This window comes from Cyphomyrmex costatus, unplaced genomic scaffold (genome assembly GCF_001594065.2).
Source record: "Cyphomyrmex costatus isolate MS0001 unplaced genomic scaffold, Ccosl1.0 scaffold219, whole genome shotgun sequence".
NCBI lineage: Eukaryota > Metazoa > Arthropoda > Insecta > Hymenoptera > Formicidae > Cyphomyrmex > Cyphomyrmex costatus.
The window spans coordinates 1,255,694-1,273,076 of record NW_017276246.1 but is presented as its reverse complement, the minus strand read 5'-3'; the positions used below and the strand labels follow the sequence as shown (position 1 = coordinate 1,273,076).

Genomic DNA, 17,383 nt, shown 5'->3' with positions numbered 1-17,383 from the left:
AGAGAGAGAGAGAGAGAGAGAGAGAGAGAGAGAGAGAGAACGAAATATCGATATTTCTCAGATATTTTCAATCAAATTACTCTGGACAAGTGCACCTTGATATTTATCGTAATGAATATTTTGCTACATATGTTGTATACAATTGCATATGTTTTATCTGACAATAATATATACAACTTTTTAACAAAATTTTTGACAGTTATTATTTACTAATTCCACTCATCATTAATAATACCTCAATGCTCGTCAAATTTTAAATTTGTACCTAACCTTTTCGTACCTCCGAGTGCCGAATTCAAATTTACTATCAAAATTTAAATTCAAAATAGCGGAATTAAGATGACGACCATGAAAAATAAAGTATCAATATATTTAAAATATGAATTTCGTTCTTTTAATATGTATCGTAGCAAACACGTATAAACACACATGCACACACACATGCACGCACGCATACGATTATTTAATCTAAAATATATTTAGAATGATAAAAATTCTCCAAATGCGCACGCTTTAATTACATATATACACTACTATATTTATCATAATAAAGTTGTAACCACATTTAAATAATATTTTATAATTAGCATCAAAATTCTATGATTTTTCGACATAATATACAACATAATAAACAATTATTCTTCTCTATTCAAAAATTTGACTTTTTGCAAAATTTAGATAACTATATTAATATATTTTATTGAAAACATTACATTTCGAAGTATGCGGTTTTTTTTTACATGTAACTCAAATTTTCTTCTTTAAAATAAGTCAAAATAAAAGTTGATAGGATTATTTGTTTAAAACTTATTATTTTTTTCGGTGGTGCATATATGTCTCGGAGGAACGAAAGGGTTAATATATCAATTTAAATCTCAGTCTCTCTCTCTCTCTCTCTCTGAAATTGACTAAATGTGTATATGATTCTGCCACATATTTTGTTTATTTATTTTCTGAATTCAATTTAATAAAATAAAAATGTATACACAACAAAAATAGTACGTATGATAAAGAGCGAGAAACTTCCAAGTATCTAAACTACATAATAATTGTTCAATAATATTCTTCTCTCAAAAGACATCATTTTTATTCTATCGGTAAATTTGTTTCCGTTTCAATATTTTAGCAATATCTTTCAAAAGTATTCTTATATTTCATTACTTACGCAGATTTAAAATAAATGTGTTTTAGTTATCAAAACAGTCCAAATGTCGTAAATGAATCTTTGCTTAATGCAAGAAGGTATTAAAATTATATGTATTGACATGGACTAGAATTGTTGATAATAACTAATATATCCTATGGCTAACTTAAGTAGGTAGACAAGCGTGCAATTACACAAATTGGCATTTTTTTTACTTATTAATTTCTCTCATCGATTTTTTTATTTATGTTTTAAAAAGTTCATTTTATATAGGACGCAAGAAAAATCTTGGAATAAATTTTAAAATACATTCCGTGCCTCTAAAATTCCAAGAGTTAAGGCGATTAGAGTAATATAGTTAACACATTAGCGATTATTCATTCTTTCAAAATTTAAGAAAAAACTACAATGTGCGCTTGCTCACATATTGAATACGTGATTACTAAATAAATTTAAGATAAAAATTTTGACATAAAGCAAAATTTTATCAAACAAAAACTCATATTTTGAAATCAATATTTTCTTGAAACTGTAAAAATCAAGTGTTGAAACATAAAAATGATATAAAATGAAGATGAGGAAGAATAATACAATGGAAAGACAAAGATAAATCCAGGTAATCACAGCTTATGTCATAACTTAGCACATAATTATTTTGACATTTTAACATATTAAAGGTGTGAGATTGATGAATACACAGAACTCCTCTATTCTAAGTTTTTCTTTACTCTAAGTTAGCTACCTCCTCTAAACTGAATTTCTCCTCTTGTATTGATTCATTATGCTTGTATTACATTATCAACTAACATCAAGCAAAAAACAGATCGTGCAATATCTTCTATAAAAATGAGAAATGACTGTGAGAAGAAATTGTAGAATAGAGAAAATATGCTCGGTCCCGATGATTTTAGAATAGAGGAGCTACACCGTATGACATTTTTATTTCGTGATTCGTATTTTTAACTAAGTATGTATGTTTTTAATCCAATGTCAAAACGTTTCGTATTAAAATTAAACTATAAATCTGGAATAGTCACAGTTGTTCCAATGACAAAATATGAATTCAAAAATTAAAATTACCTACAAGCTCTATCATACATCATATATTGCTTTGGAACATATATGGATTTTACCTACAACTAAGACGGCATTAAATACCTTGCATTTTCATTCATATTACCGCTCTGCGCTTGTTCAGTCAGATTTACATCTTTCATCACTTCTTCTTTAAAAGCAGCGAATGTGCTATGCAATAGATTCGGATTTTTTTGAATAGTTTGAAGATGCTGTAAAAGAGAGGTTTCCTGCTTGATTAAGCAACCGTCCTTTAGAATATAGCTTGTCTCTTGCTTAGGCATCACTGCGATTTCGGTACTGTTATCGAATATTCTTGTATCTTTTTGATCGGTATAATAAGAATCATCCTTTTTGTTTTTACGAATACCAAAATGCGTTTGAAAATGTTTGTTCAAATGGTCCTTGCGCGAAAACGCTTTCTGGCACATGGTGCATGGAAAATCCTTATTACCGGAATGAATGACAGTATGTCTTGTTAAATGCTCATTTCTCTTGAACGCCTTCTGACATACCTCACATTTAAAAGGTCGCTCGTTCGAATGACCGCGCATGTGCTGATCAAGATGCTCCTTTCTTTTCAACATGGCACCACATTCCTTGCATTGGTACTTTCGTTCCTAAAATAAATCGAAACTTTTTACTTAACATATATTTTCTTAGCAATCTAGTCTCCAAAAGTGATAAAATATATATGTACTTGAAGATGAGCCTGTATATGTTGTTCGATGTCGGTCTTGTCTGGAAATCCTAAATTACACTCTGGGCAACAATAAAGCGTAGTTCCGTCATAGTTAACGCTGATTTTAATCTCGCTGATTTTTGCTCGAAATTTCGACTTTTTCTCGATTTTTGGCAAATCGGTTTGTACTTGCTGCTCGACTTTTAGGACATTTTGCAAATTGTTTTCAATTTCTTGTTCATTTTGCAGATTCAGTTCACTCGGATTAACAGTCACTGTTATTTGATCAGTGCTTGCTAAATTGCCATTTTGTAGATAAATGTTTCTGATATTTGGTATATTTAGAATATTATTCTGCACTTGCTCTACTTTTTCCTCTCGCGTTTTCTCCTTTTTTACTTGTTCTGCACATAGTTCAAATGTATCTCGTAGAGAAAATTCAGTTGGAAATTTATGAAAATATTCAGCCATTATTAAATTGACTGCTGTTGATGAGTGCTGTTTCAACAGCATTTCCTATAGAAACAAGTAAATACATCTATGAGTAATGTAGAAATAACTAAAAAAAATTGAGAATTACCTTAAAGAATCTCACCCGGGTCAAATTTTTCTCTTCTTTAGACTGGACATCTAGTTCTTGCTTTACAATATTTGCCTGTGATGTAGAAGGTAAGTAAAGACTATTAATTAAACCAAAATTACTTGATTGTGCACCTAGTGTCACGTTATTTTGACTATAACTAGGGACATTAATTATTTGATTAAGCACTTGCTTCTCGCATAATTGAAGCAAAGTATCCTGCCAGCCAGGTAAAGGTGCCGCAAGGTATTTGCCAAGAGTATTTGTCTAAGAGAAAGGGAATTCAACAAAATTTTAATGTCAAACCAAAATTAACGAGAAAAGGGAAACGCGGTGCAAAAGAAAGCAGAAAAACTCACCGAAGTCTCTTGCGGAGACGCTTGACCAGTCGTTTGTACCCCCTGCGACTGCACGCTACGGTTATCAGCCGCGGCGATGGCGGCGATAGCAGCGGCTGCGGCAGTCGGCATTGAACGCAGCTCGGAGAATTGCGGTAATGTTAGAGGACATTTAACGAGATCGCGAGATGCTTCATCCTCGGGTAAATCCATGACGCTACGCGTAATAACCTGTGCAAGGAAAATGTAGCGTTTCTAACCTACAATCGGATAACCTGACCGCGTGGAGCAACGAGATCGGATTAGATCAGTTACATCTCGCGCAGCAGGACTACGCGACGAGTTAGGATATCATCTACGGTATGTCGTGCGATACATTAACGCAATGCCTTACCTAGTTAAAATTAGCTATGTTCAAAGATCGTGAAATACGGACAGCGTCGTTCCATTCCATATGATCCCAGTTGATCAAATGATCAACATGGCGACGCGCGCGCTCTCGCCACTGTTGCAAAGCGCCGTGAAGTTACAGCGGATGGGACGAGTAAATAAAATTTCTCTCTTCTGTAACTAGCGCGAGACAAATTGTCGACGTTTAAATAAATTTTAATAGTGCGCAATTTTATATCATAATTTCGATAAGACTTAACTTTTTTCTGATGAATGATAATTCATTTCTCAAACTGAATGCTCGAACGCAAAAAGAATATATCTTTCGAAATTTGGCTAGCCTGGAGCGTCTCTTTTTGTTTACAGTAAACTCATCAAACTTCACGTCGATAACAATCGTATGTGTTGGTATGTGTTGAAGACGTTAAAGTTCTGGGAGCACAAAGTACGTTGTAATAAAAGTTGATAGAGGCAACATAATAATTTCAATGAATTTTCACCATTGATGAGTTTCGTATAAAAATTGCGGCTGAAGATTATGAATAAATGTTAAATAAAAGAAAAAAAAGATAGGTTAAGAAACCGTATCTTACACAAACGATTATGTGATATATGCATGTGGAAAGAAATATTTATAATTAAATTTTCAATGTTGCATTATTTATAGTGCTCCAATATTATATTTAAATTTATTTTAATTATAACTTGAATTATCTACTTAATCTTGATTATTATAATATTCATTGTTTATAATTAATTTATATTTAATGTGTAAATTGGATTTCTTGTGGTAATGATAATATCCTGTACAGTTAAAATGATCCAATTTCATAACATGATAATGTGCATTAAGTTCTAAACACAGAGCAGAAACGCTGAATGACAACCTAAAAAAAATTATATAAGAGAAGAATGTTGTTAGAACTTATTAATGAAGATTTCAGAAGACTGAATACTGGAATAAACGAGTTATACTTATAACTCTGTAAGTATATGTTACATATAAGCAGAAATATAAGGACTCTATTTTTTAACTAAATGTTTTGCATACTTTTCCTCTTATTTTTCTTTTTAATATAAAAATAGAAAGAGGAAAAATAACTGTTTAAGAAGTTCAGCTGAAAAAAAGAACAAATTTCTACATTCCTTTCTTAAATTAACTTAATTATTATTATCTCTTTGCAGATTAAAAGATTTTATTTGTGATCTTTGATAAATTGCCACAATCATAAGAATCAAGATAATTATTGCACAGAAAAGAACATCAATTTATAGAAATTACACAACGATTCAACTGTTGTTTTGTATTCAGAGTATTTTCATATCAATCCGAAACGTGCAACTCTATTAATCCCAGATATGTTAGCATCTAGAAAACTTATGCTAACATCTAAGAAACCTCAAGAGCAACGTCTAAAAGTTGTATCCAGAAAGCCAGTAAAGGGTTGTTATTGTTCTGAGGTAATCAAAACGCATACAAAATCATCAAGAATTCAGCACAAGCCAGCGTCGCCCTGTCATTGCCAAAGTAAACTCGAAATCAAACCTGTCAAAAACATTGTTGACCAAGTAGCACTGACTTTGCCTATTAGCTGTGAAACACTTAGAAGAATTCAGAAAATTGACTATGCGCCCAGATCTCAATTCCTTCGCAACGTGCAAAACAAGATCTGTGAGTTACAGACTGCAGATAAGGTAAACTCTTTGTGGATGTGTCCACGATCATTCAGTTATCACCGATTCACAAACGCAAGGACGCAGAATACTGTTGCTAATGAAAGATCGGCATTGCCGAGTGAATGCGTTAGGGAGCCAAAATCTCTTACGGCACCTGCAAATTTATTATTGAGCGAACAAAACGGGTCCGACGATATCATCTGCGCCTCGAGTAAAAGAACTCAAGTATCTCCGCGAAAGTTGTCAAAGTCAACATTACGAAAGACTATCAGATCCAAGAGACATACGGCAGAGTCAAGCGAAAGACCTGCGTCAAAATCACCGATGCGAAGTAAACGAACAGCGCAGTTGCATAAGCAAGATTGTCCTTGTTGCTGCAAAAGCAAACTGGAGAGAAAGACTACGAAGCTGAGCGGTGATAAGCGTACAAAGAGCGATTTACCGGAATATTGTGAACGATGTTTGAGGCATTACGATGGTCTTGCAATTGATAATTCCATGGATCAGGAAGTAGAGAGCTTGAAAAAGTTCCGAGAGCAAAACTATTTTGAAACTCATGGCTCAAGCCACACCTTAACTTCATCCAGATCGTCGGGATCATTGCAGCAATATCTGCTAAATGAACGATTGTTTCCAGAGCCGGCAGGCAGAATTCACAAGCAGGATTTAGTGGTGACGATGCCGTCGTGCGCAACAACGCAAAGGAAGCGCGTTCATTACTTTCCCAGATACATAGTGCGACAAGAAAAGGGTACTTGCAATACCAATTACAAACGTAAACGTTGCCAAAGCTGCCCTCTCACCGGACACGCCATTGATCTCGGAATCCTGAAAGCTAGACCACCATTAAATAGTCTAGCACTCAAGTACCAGAAAAGAGCTCTTTGCTGAACGTGACTGAAGTATATCCTCAAATTTTAATTTTTATGAACTCTAGGGTCTATATAAGCAACATAGGCTTGTTTTATCTCAAAGATTTGATAACGAAAATTTCAACACCGATCATTTCTCAACTTTTGTATGTTTGCTCTTTTATGCTGTATGTAAATATGTCTTGTATAAAAAATACATTTTATATTATTTTATTTCTGGTGAATATAGCAGTGACATCATGATATCAAATTTATTTGTGGCTTTTTTGTTTTGGCAAATCCATTAAAATATCGCAAATAAATATATACTTATATATTTATATATTTTTTATAATTTAGAAACCAAAATACACACACGAATCAAAAACTATAGTCTCTATATGAAATGTATCACTTATTTAAATAAAATGCAAAAAATATTTAATGGAAAAAAAATAAATAACAGGAAAATGTCAGTATTTTATTAATTTAATTTATACTCTCTCTTTCTCTCTCTCTCTCTCTCTCTCAATTTTTTGAAATAAATCTCACTCCAAAAGACTGAAAATTGTGCCATTATTGAAAAAACTACTTTTGATAAAATATAATAATAATTACACACACATTATAAGTTATGATTTATGATTTTTTTTGCTAAACAAATTTCTTACAGAAGTTTTTACCTTCAGAGAATGGGATCGATCCACGAAATTTCAAAGTATTTAAATTATATTATATTTTGTGCTAACTTATTCACTATTTGCCGAATAATGCATAAAATAGTAAGAATTGCAATGCGTAAGTAAATACATAAGCGCGTCAATGTCAGACAAACTTTCGTCAAGATTTAAATCCGGCAGAGCAAATGCGTATAAATGTAATTTGAATTCAGGATAAATCTTATAATTCTGAGAATATCTATTTGCAACACCCGCAGCACGTTTACAATTCTTTTGTTATTTATTTTATATACTTTAAATAACATTTACGAACCATTGTAATGAAGTTGTCTGCTACAATCATTTCAAGGTAATTTTATTCAATTAAAAATGATCTATTTAAAATAGAGCACTGTTATTGCATATCATTGGATAAGAGAAAAAATATTAGACATTTCAATTTGATTTCTTGTTAAGCGAGAAAATATTTGCAAAGTAATTTCATGATTGAACGATAAGAACAATTTTTTTTTATTATAAACATTCTTGTAACTTTTTTATATATTATAACATTTTATTAAAAAGAAATAGCAAAATTCAATATATTATTTTTATTACAAGTAAATACCAATGTGTGGCTATACTATATAGTTTCAGACAACAAATAATATATTTGCCATTTTTTTTCATATGCAATTACATAAAATTAATTATGTCTTCATTAATAGGTATATCAAATAATCATAGAGTAGATAAGTCACGGCGATTGATAGCTGACCTATCCCGGACATGTTGCTGGACAATAACAGGTGTTCACTTTCTATGCCTCACCCTGAATGCATGTATACATATACAATATACATGCATATACAGTATATATAAACGATGTCCAGCATAGAAACATGGTGGGGCATGCAGTGCTTAAATAGCCCGCCTAGATTGTCCACGTCTTCCAGTTCATATTAAACGATTGCTGAATATTTTCATATAAAAACTTTCTTCTTCCAATTAGTCGGAAGATAAAATTCAGAAATGATAAAGGTGATCCTCTTGCTCGCGGTGATTGCAAGTGCGACGGCGTTAGATCTTCGTAAGTAACATAATGTGTACCTTCCTTTCGTCTAAATTATTTTACCAAAAATATTACTCTTTTTTTTTTTATTAAAAAAAACTTATTAAAACTGTAAAATATTTGAGTTAATATACCAAAATTTTGAGATTTTTTAAATTATGGTTTTAAACTTTTTAATTATAAAATAAAACTGAAGTTAAATTTTATAATATTTTTAATATTTAAATATTTTTTAATAAATTATACCTCTTACGGCGCGCGCGCGGTTTATATATTTATATATAATAAAATATGAACCAAAATATCAAAATTACATCTTATTTTATTTACTCTTTTCTTTATATGTTGAATTAATAATAATATAACGATACTCTTCTTTTGTATCAAAATTAATCACGATTATTCAAATTTTTCTCGGTTTTTACCCGAGTTTTTCTTAGCTAATAACTGTCTATCAAGTTATATTTAATAAGTTATTTTATGATTATGAATCAGTTGTTGACTGAAAAAAACTTAAGTAAAAATAAAAATTTGAAGAAACTATAATATATAAATTTAATCTAGTGCTTAATAGAAAATTAACATAAATTTATCTCATAATTAATTTATTAGACATAGTTAATCCAATTAAATGTTAATAATAGTATATATGTAATAATTATTATATATATAATATATATATACACACACATAATAATTTTTATATTTAATAAAATACTTAAAAATATGAATAAATTTGTATAGTTTTTAATTAAATACAATATCTATATATAAGATAATCAAAAAATATGTATATAGTTGAAAAATTTGTTAAATTTAACATATTATATTTCTCGTTTCCAAATGGTCCATCCAAATTTTTTAATTTAACATAAAATATAAATATTAGGAAGTAACACAAATATTACGTAAAAAATTAATACAAAAATACAACACAATTTATAAGCAAATTGTGGAATCATATTTCTTTGGTAAATTTAACATTTTTAATGTGTTAAATTAAAATTGACGATTATAATATTAAATTAACGCTTTTATTCATATATCTCAGAATTTCTCTTTAAAAATAAATTACTTTATGTTTTTATAATTGTTTACTTATTCATAAATTGTGTTATTTTGACATCAAGAAATAATGAATATCAATTTGACACAAAATGTTTAAATAATACAATCATATTATATTAAATTAAGATACATCAAAAAGATCAACATAAAAATTGTGACAAGAATCGGTTTTAATACAAACACAAATTGTGTTTTATTATGTATTTTTAACTAAAATAATTGTGTGCTAAACCATTAATAATATTACATTAAAATTAACAATTAAATTTATTTTCGCAATAAATTGCTTTTTATTAAATTAAGTTTAACTATACACTGTTGACCGAAATTGACATACGTATAGGTTTAAAGAGAAAGCTAACAACCGTTTAAAGATCGAGTGAGCACACAGGTTTATTGGATCTACAGCAATGCAGTCAGTTATGTAATAACTTACACACGATAGTTTTCTCTCTTTTTCTACTTTACAGCCAACAATTTCAAGACTTGTAAGAAGTCAGACCCGAAACTATTAGAATGCATTACGGATGCTGTCAAAGATGCAGTCGTCTCAATGGCCAAAGGTAAATACATCATTCTTTTTCATCACAATGCAATAATTGTTTGTAAATTAAAAATTTTAAGAAAGTTGGAAAATCTTAAGATTAAAAGTGTGCGCACAGTTTAAAAGTTCAAAAAGAATAATAAATATATAAAGATATATCTTCTTCACAGTTTGTCTCATAGTTTTCTTATGCGCGCGCGCATAATGAAAAGAATATTTCTTCATTTTTTCTATAATATAGAATAAATTAAGAATTTTTATTGTGTGTGTGTGTGTATGTTATGAGAGATATCAACTTTTTTATGATTTCACTCCTTTTTCTGTACATTTACTTTATATCGTAAATAATTATCATCGCGGAGATATTCATTTAATTGTTCCAATAGTTTAAATAATGTATATATTTAGAGAATTCATAGAAGTGCCCATAATTATATATATCATATATGGATTATATATACGCACGTATATTATCTATTATATAAAATGAATTGTAATATGTTCATTGATATACTCATAATTAAAAATGTCGCAGTCTCCAATGTATAAGTTTAACGTACATTATAAACGAAAACTTAATTTATATAATATTTTGTACATTAATTATTATTAAACTGTATTTTCTACATATTTTCAGAAAAAATCTAATAATGATAATCATTATATATTATCATGCGAAATCGATTTTTTCCCAACTTTCTAGTTGCTGAACTATAATAATAAGTTATCAATAAATTTTTACTCGTTAAACTTCATTTTATCGAACTTTCGCGATTCGTGAAAGAAAAAAAAAGCATAAGAAACTCTTTCGTTCATTCATTTTTTCTATAAATAAAGAATAATTTTAAAGCATGTATATTTTTTTTTTAAATATATACTAAAAAAATATACATACATAAGTACATATTAAATAAAATAATATTTAATAATTATGTATGTAATTTGTATGTATCTATATGTATTATGTATAAAACTGAGAACATATTATATTGGTGTAAATCGTTACTTTTGTATATTTGATAACCTAAGTAGTGGTTAAACCATAATGATTGTTTTCCACTTTACCAGTACTATTGCCTCAGCAAGAGTTATAAAAAGTCCATAAAATCTAACGTCTATAAAATTCAAATTACTTTGACGTGCACGGAAATTAAATGAGATGTTTTATCTTCCACCGCAAACGTAACATTTCTTAATACGAAGAGTATTTATTAGCTCATCATAATAGGACATGTCATGGTAAACTAGCAATGCGTAATAAAATATCTGATTGTTATATAATTGCAAAAATTAATTTATTTTTAAATAAGTTTAACTATTTACAGTAGTGTTGTTTTATTGTTTATACTTTATATACATAATTATACATTGATCAGAATTTCTTCAAAATAAGTAAACTTTTTGACACATAAGAAGCACTAACTTATTAATAATAATATTGAAAAATTAGAATTGTTCATTATTAGGTTTTCTAAATATCTATTGTAAAATTTTAGTTAATATATATAATGATAATTTCGTGAAGCATACTATTTAATAATAATTTAATTTGTTCCTAATAAAAAAATTATACAAAATTATATACTATTTATTTATAAAATCTATTTTATTTTGTCCTACTTTTAGAGTATGTAATAAAAATCTGTTAAAATATAAAATAACATTTTTAATCATTATGTTAAGTCATTGTCTTAAAATTTGTAAAGAGTTTTTTATGTTTTTTTTTAAATATTCTTAATAAAAGGGTTATCAATATATATATTTTCTTATCAATAATTTATTTGTTAATAAAATTATTATACCTTTAACATAATTAAACAATATTCTGACAAATCCGAATGGGTCATGAATATATATGAGCGATTCAATCACTTTTTTCTACTAATGTATCATAACAGTTCTTTATAGATTCTCGTTAAAGTGATCAAGTATTTTTCCGATGATGATTTCATCAAACATAATACAATAAATATCCGTTTCCTTTGAAGAACTATAATATTTACTTTTCTTAATTATTATTATATTAGATTGATAAAAATGTATGCTTATTAACAAAATATTTTAAGAAACACCACTTTTTTCTATTCATGAGAAAAACCAAATCGAAAAGAGTTATCATGAAAAATTACTTACGAATTATAGTTAACAAAGAATTATAGCTCGAGACAAAAATATTTTAATAAATTTTATTAATTACTTCGCGATTATCAATTATTCTTCGTTTTGAAAAATTATGACGACAAACAAATAATTCCATTGTCGTTTACACTACGAAATAATTTTAAAGTGCACGCACTCACCACTGCAGTTGTAAAAGTCATGATTTGCTTGATCATCAAATAATCTACAACTTTAATCTACGTTCACTGACATGAATTATTATGCTATCTTATACTGCATACACGTTTAATAAATTTCTACGATAATATACGTAATTACAATTATTATGAAACATGTCAATGCAAATTAACGCTTCTAAAAATATATATCTGCAAATTATTATTCTAGATTTGTAGAATACGAATAATTAATTTTAATTTGCTATGCCAATAAAAATTTACGACGAATACAACGATCGAGATTTTTTATCTCAGTATTGTAAATTGTTCATCCACGTCAAATTGATGTATATTGACAAAAATACCGTTTAAATAGAAAAGAGAAGTGCCCTTAGGCGGGTAATCAAGGGAGGGCAGGGAGGTCACGGCCCTTCCCCTGAATCTTCTAGAATAAAAATTATTATAAAATAATTACAAATTTGCAGTACAATAAGATAATTTCAAAATTCACGAGTATTCACAAAAAAGAGTATATAAATAAGATATACATTTACTTCGCACATTCAGTGCCTGTCGTGTTCATGTTTAGGTCTGAAGAACTTTAAAATTCTACCTATTGAACCCCTAGCAATTAACAGCATAAAAATCGGTAGTTCGGAAGGCTCGGTATCACTCAAACAGGAATATCGAAATGTCAAGATACATGGACTCACGAAGAATATGCAACTCTACAATTATCAGTACGTAACTTTTTTTTAACTATCAAATCGAGCATTTGAATGTAAAATCAATTGGTGTATATAATAGAAAATACATTTAATTAAATAATCAACATATTAATCATTATTTTTCTTAGGATAGACTGGGACAATTTAATATTTAAATCCGACTCTTTCAATACTCAGGTGGACTTTATTGCCGATTACAAACTCGATGGCAAGATTCTATTACTACCAATTCGAGGAGAAGGAAAATGCAATATATCTATGCGTAAACATTATGTTTCCTCGTAATTGCATGCAATATTGTATTATTGTTTATACAATTTAAATCTAGATGGTCTATAATTTATATTATATAAATTTCAGAATAGAATTCTGTTCATAATATTTGATATATTATGTATTTTTTATGCGCCTTTTAATATGTAGTTTATATGTGTATCATATACACCAATTTTTTTTTATTACATGACACATATGATAAAATAGATTTTATCTTAAATTCTGTTGTAAATTATAGATCGTTTAGAAATAACTGTAACAATTTTTTAGCTGAGCCTGTTTATTTTTATTTTAGATGATTTAAAGACAAAACACGAAACACATTATGAAAAGTTTGAAAAGGATGGAGATATTTACATGAGAGCGAAGAAGTATCTTGTCAAGTTTTCACCTAAGCATGTAACCCTACAATTCGATAATCTCTTCAATGGAGATTCCATTTTAGGTATATTAAATCTTATTTAATCAATATCTTGGTAACATAATTGATATTATTTTATTATAAATATACATAAAAACGAACTCTCTATCACAGATTTATAATATACGTTAAATAGATTTTACATAAATGTAACAATATTTTTATACAAAATCAAATTAAAAAATACAAGAAAAAAGATATAAATGTAAAAAATTATGAATGTTTTTTTAAACTCTGTATTAAAAAAATATTAATTTCTTAGTTTTAAATTAATTTATACAAAATCTTAGTTTTAAATTAATTTAAAAAATAATAAATTGTACATATTTATTTAATATATTTTTGTATTAATGTATTTCACTAAAAAATACTTCACTCATTGCAGGTGAACAAATGCATAGATTCCTCAATCAGAATTCGGATTTAATTTTTAAGGAGCTTGAAGCACCTTATGAAGAAACTTTCGGTTTGGTCTTCACTAAAATCACCAATGATATTTTTACCCGCGTGCCAATGAATAAGATTTTTAAGTAGATAAGGTATCGCTTTATATTGTAATATATATATGTTGCGTTATTTCTTTTTAGTGTGGTAATTACTTGTAAGCTAATAATTAGATAAAACAATGTACTAACCTGTCAAAAATTGTGCCAAGGATTAGACTGATACATATATTATATAAATACACACACATACACACACACACGTGCAAAATTACGAATAAAATTCTATCTTATAATTTAACATAAGTCATGAATCTGAACTTTAATATGCTAATAAATCCATAAAACAAACTACAGTTTGCATGATAAGTATACAAAAGATTGCGTTGAAATGTAACAAACAAAATTCTTCTTAAAATATCTTCTAGAATAAAACTTATTTGTAAGATAAAAGTGAAAGAGTATATTAACATGTAAAAAATTATAATATTTAAAGAATTAGACTATAACGTATAAAATGTACATATATTAAAATTACACACACACACATATATACATATGTAAAAATATAGATAAAATTCTATCTTATAATCCAACATGAATCATAGGATCTAAACTCGCTAATAAAACAAAGTACAATACATACGATAAGAGATAGCTTTGAAATGTAACGAACAGGATTCCGCGTAAAAATATCTTTTAGAATAAAATAAACATTTCTCTCAGAAACAATGTAAAGGCAACGGTCGTTTAATTTGAACAGGGTAAGCGTAGGTAGGTAAGCGCGCGACGCGGCTGTTGTGCTCACTCGTGACGCAAGGTCATGTTATCATATCATTCGTACGGCACAACGCAAGCGAGACGGTAGTGGTGCGTGCACGCTTTGCATATCGTTATCTTATCAGGGCGCAATCATCGATCGAAAATCTCACAATCAGCGATTATTGACCGACGTAATTGATTCACAAGTAAGTTTAAAGATTCACAAGCGAATCGACAGCTAAACGCGAGGGAGTAACCACTTAATGTAATCGTGGGATAGAGTTCCTGAAATCAGTATAAGATTCATATGAAATCCTTATATATATAATCCGATAATTACATATACAATTACAAGAAATAATTGTATAATATCAGATATAATCGTTTATTTTACTAAATAACTTCATATGTATAGTGAAGAAAATTATTTTTCATCAGATAAAATCGTATGAAATCAAATAAAATCATGTAATCTGTGGGACAATATTTCAGCTAGTGGTTACCCCCTCGGCTACACGTTTGTCGAGATAGTTTCTTACGTTAGGCAAATTCGAGTCAATAGCAAACATTTGGAAATTGTAAATTACTTTTAATTGTGTTTAACAAATGTGATTATGACAGATTGTAATTGTCTCTTCAATATAATAATTAAAACGAACATAACGCCTTTATATCCTGAATTTTTTTCCAATCTGAACTTTCTGTCGTTTCTAAATGGAAAGCACGGAATAATATGTAAGTCGTTAATAACGCAAATAATGGAATCAATATATCAATTGTTTGTTAATTTTATGAGAATAAATATTATTTAATCTATACCTTCGTAATGCGTTACGTGAAAGTCATATTAAATTCATTGGGTTGTACATTTATTGAATTGCATATTTTTGGATAATCCATCGTAATAATCAATGGCATTTTTATTGACTCAATGCTCATCGTATCTAATATAAAAGGGAACTTGCCGATGCCACACTTTCAAGTTCCGAATTCGTTATTCCGCAACGTATTCGCGTGTCGCGAGAACAGCGATTGTCTCTGAATCAAACAGTACCACAAAGCTTTAATTAATTATAAGTACAGTCATTATCAACTTGGTGTTTAATTGCATTTTAGAATCCGATTACATAAATTTACGCATTGATTCGTTAATACGCGTATTTCACGAGATTCAGAGAGGATAAGGAGGTCTGGGGAGGCGTCAGACGACGGTAGAGCACTCATAGGATATAAATAATATGTTATTTATTGTATTTGCTACTTGATATTAATAATGATTCTTTCCCCATTGATAGTCACGATAGGCGTTTGATACGCGATGGATGCGTTCTGATATTCACTGCTAGCTTATACTAAAAATATAATAATGCATATAACGTACAAATTTTCTGTACTACTGGCAGTGAATTTCGAGAAACGCAGCCTATATTAAAATATTTAATAAAATGTTTAAAATGTTTAATATTATTTGTGTATAAAATATTTTATCTTGGCAAAAGAGGGTAACGATTATTTAAATTACTTATACAGTTAGAGATTCTTTTTATCAAACTGCATATATGTATAAAAACTTATTTAACTAAAGTTTGTTCTGGAAATTATATACATATATATATATTTTTTACTTTTTTATATTAATTTATATTTTATAATTCAATGTGGACTATAATATATCACCGTTGCGAAACTGCAGTATGGTGAGCCCTTTTTACTTTTTATTTTATTCGTGAGAATTAATAGATTTTCATAAAAATTATATTAGATACAACTATTAGAATTATTAAATATACACTATATATACATGTATAAGTATATTGTGTATGTCTCTTTTTCTGCCTCTTTTTTACATGGTAAGAAAGAATGTATTGTAAGTAGTTGTGAGTAAATGCTTTACCGACAAGTAAAATTCCATGCTACTAGTGAGAGCAACTTACAATAGATGGTGCCACTTGTTCGAGACAGAAAGTTCTTTAAAAATTATTCAAAACTTTGTTAGTAGACATAATTGCACATAAATAAAAAAGGTATTAGTTATTAATATAAAAAAATATTTAAAAAATATGTCAAGTATATTTTTCCTAAAAAATATTAAACAGATGTTAATAGTTATAGTCTTTAATATATAATAAGATAACCAAATAATTAGTAATTATTATGCAATAAAAATATTTGCACATAAAATATCAGTATTTATAAAAAAGAAAATAGAATAATAAAATAACGTAAAATAAATAAAAATCTGTAACGAATAAAATATATAAAAAAATATAAAAATAGCATGTATTCTCAGCCACTGCTATAGTTAATTTTTTATAATTAAATTATGATTGCCACAAAACGATTTATCAGCTATACATTTATTTCTATAAGTTTCTCTGCAATTTTATGACAATCT

General features: G+C 28.4%; 3 protein-coding genes across 3 annotated transcripts; 2 read left to right on the top strand and 1 right to left on the bottom strand.

Moving 5' to 3' along the window:
• Positions 1-2,040: 2,040 nt before the first annotated feature.
• On the bottom strand, positions 2,041-4,031 carry LOC108773712 (zinc finger protein 880). Its single transcript, XM_018539618.1, has 4 exons — positions 3,840-4,031; positions 3,496-3,747; positions 2,919-3,416; positions 2,041-2,838 (listed from the first exon to the last, which is right to left on the bottom strand). Exons 1-4 carry the CDS (start codon positions 4,029-4,031, stop codon positions 2,284-2,286), a joined length of 1,497 nt encoding a protein of 498 aa, XP_018395120.1. The 3' UTR covers positions 2,041-2,283.
• A 1,466-nt stretch (positions 4,032-5,497) lies between these two features.
• Positions 5,498-6,881, top strand: LOC108773768 (uncharacterized). The gene has a single exon (XM_018539690.1). The coding sequence runs from the start codon at positions 5,568-5,570 to the stop codon at positions 6,774-6,776; it is 1,209 nt and encodes a 402-aa protein (XP_018395192.1). The 5' UTR covers positions 5,498-5,567; the 3' UTR covers positions 6,777-6,881.
• Positions 6,882-8,370: 1,489 nt separating this feature from the next.
• Positions 8,371-14,484, top strand: JHBP-1 (take-out-like carrier protein). Its single transcript, XM_018539688.1, has 6 exons — positions 8,371-8,485; positions 10,006-10,098; positions 12,948-13,098; positions 13,215-13,348; positions 13,658-13,807; positions 14,169-14,484. The coding sequence occupies exons 1-6, from the start codon at positions 8,428-8,430 to the stop codon at positions 14,315-14,317; spliced, it is 735 nt and encodes a 244-aa protein (XP_018395190.1). The 5' UTR covers positions 8,371-8,427; the 3' UTR covers positions 14,318-14,484.
• The last annotated feature ends 2,899 nt before the right edge of the window (positions 14,485-17,383 follow it).

Excerpts from the sequence above, each read along its gene's own strand:
- LOC108773712 (XM_018539618.1), bottom strand. The coding sequence starts at position 4,031 with ATGGATTTACCCGAGGATGAAGCATCTCGCGATCTCGTTAAATGTCCT. Across the intron at positions 3,417-3,495 it reads AAGAGAAAAATTTGACCCGG|GAAATGCTGTTGAAACAGCA; the intron begins GTGAGATTCTTT and ends TTGTTTCTATAG. Across the intron at positions 2,839-2,918 it reads ATATACAGGCTCATCTTCAA|GAACGAAAGTACCAATGCAA; the intron begins GTACATATATAT and ends GATTTATTTTAG.
- LOC108773768 (XM_018539690.1), top strand. The coding sequence starts at position 5,568 with ATGTTAGCATCTAGAAAACTTATGCTAACATCTAAGAAACCTCAAGAG.
- JHBP-1 (XM_018539688.1), top strand. The coding sequence starts at position 8,428 with ATGATAAAGGTGATCCTCTTGCTCGCGGTGATTGCAAGTGCGACGGCG. Across the intron at positions 10,099-12,947 it reads AGTCGTCTCAATGGCCAAAG|GTCTGAAGAACTTTAAAATT; the intron begins GTAAATACATCA and ends GTTCATGTTTAG. Across the intron at positions 13,099-13,214 it reads ATGCAACTCTACAATTATCA|GATAGACTGGGACAATTTAA; the intron begins GTACGTAACTTT and ends TATTTTTCTTAG.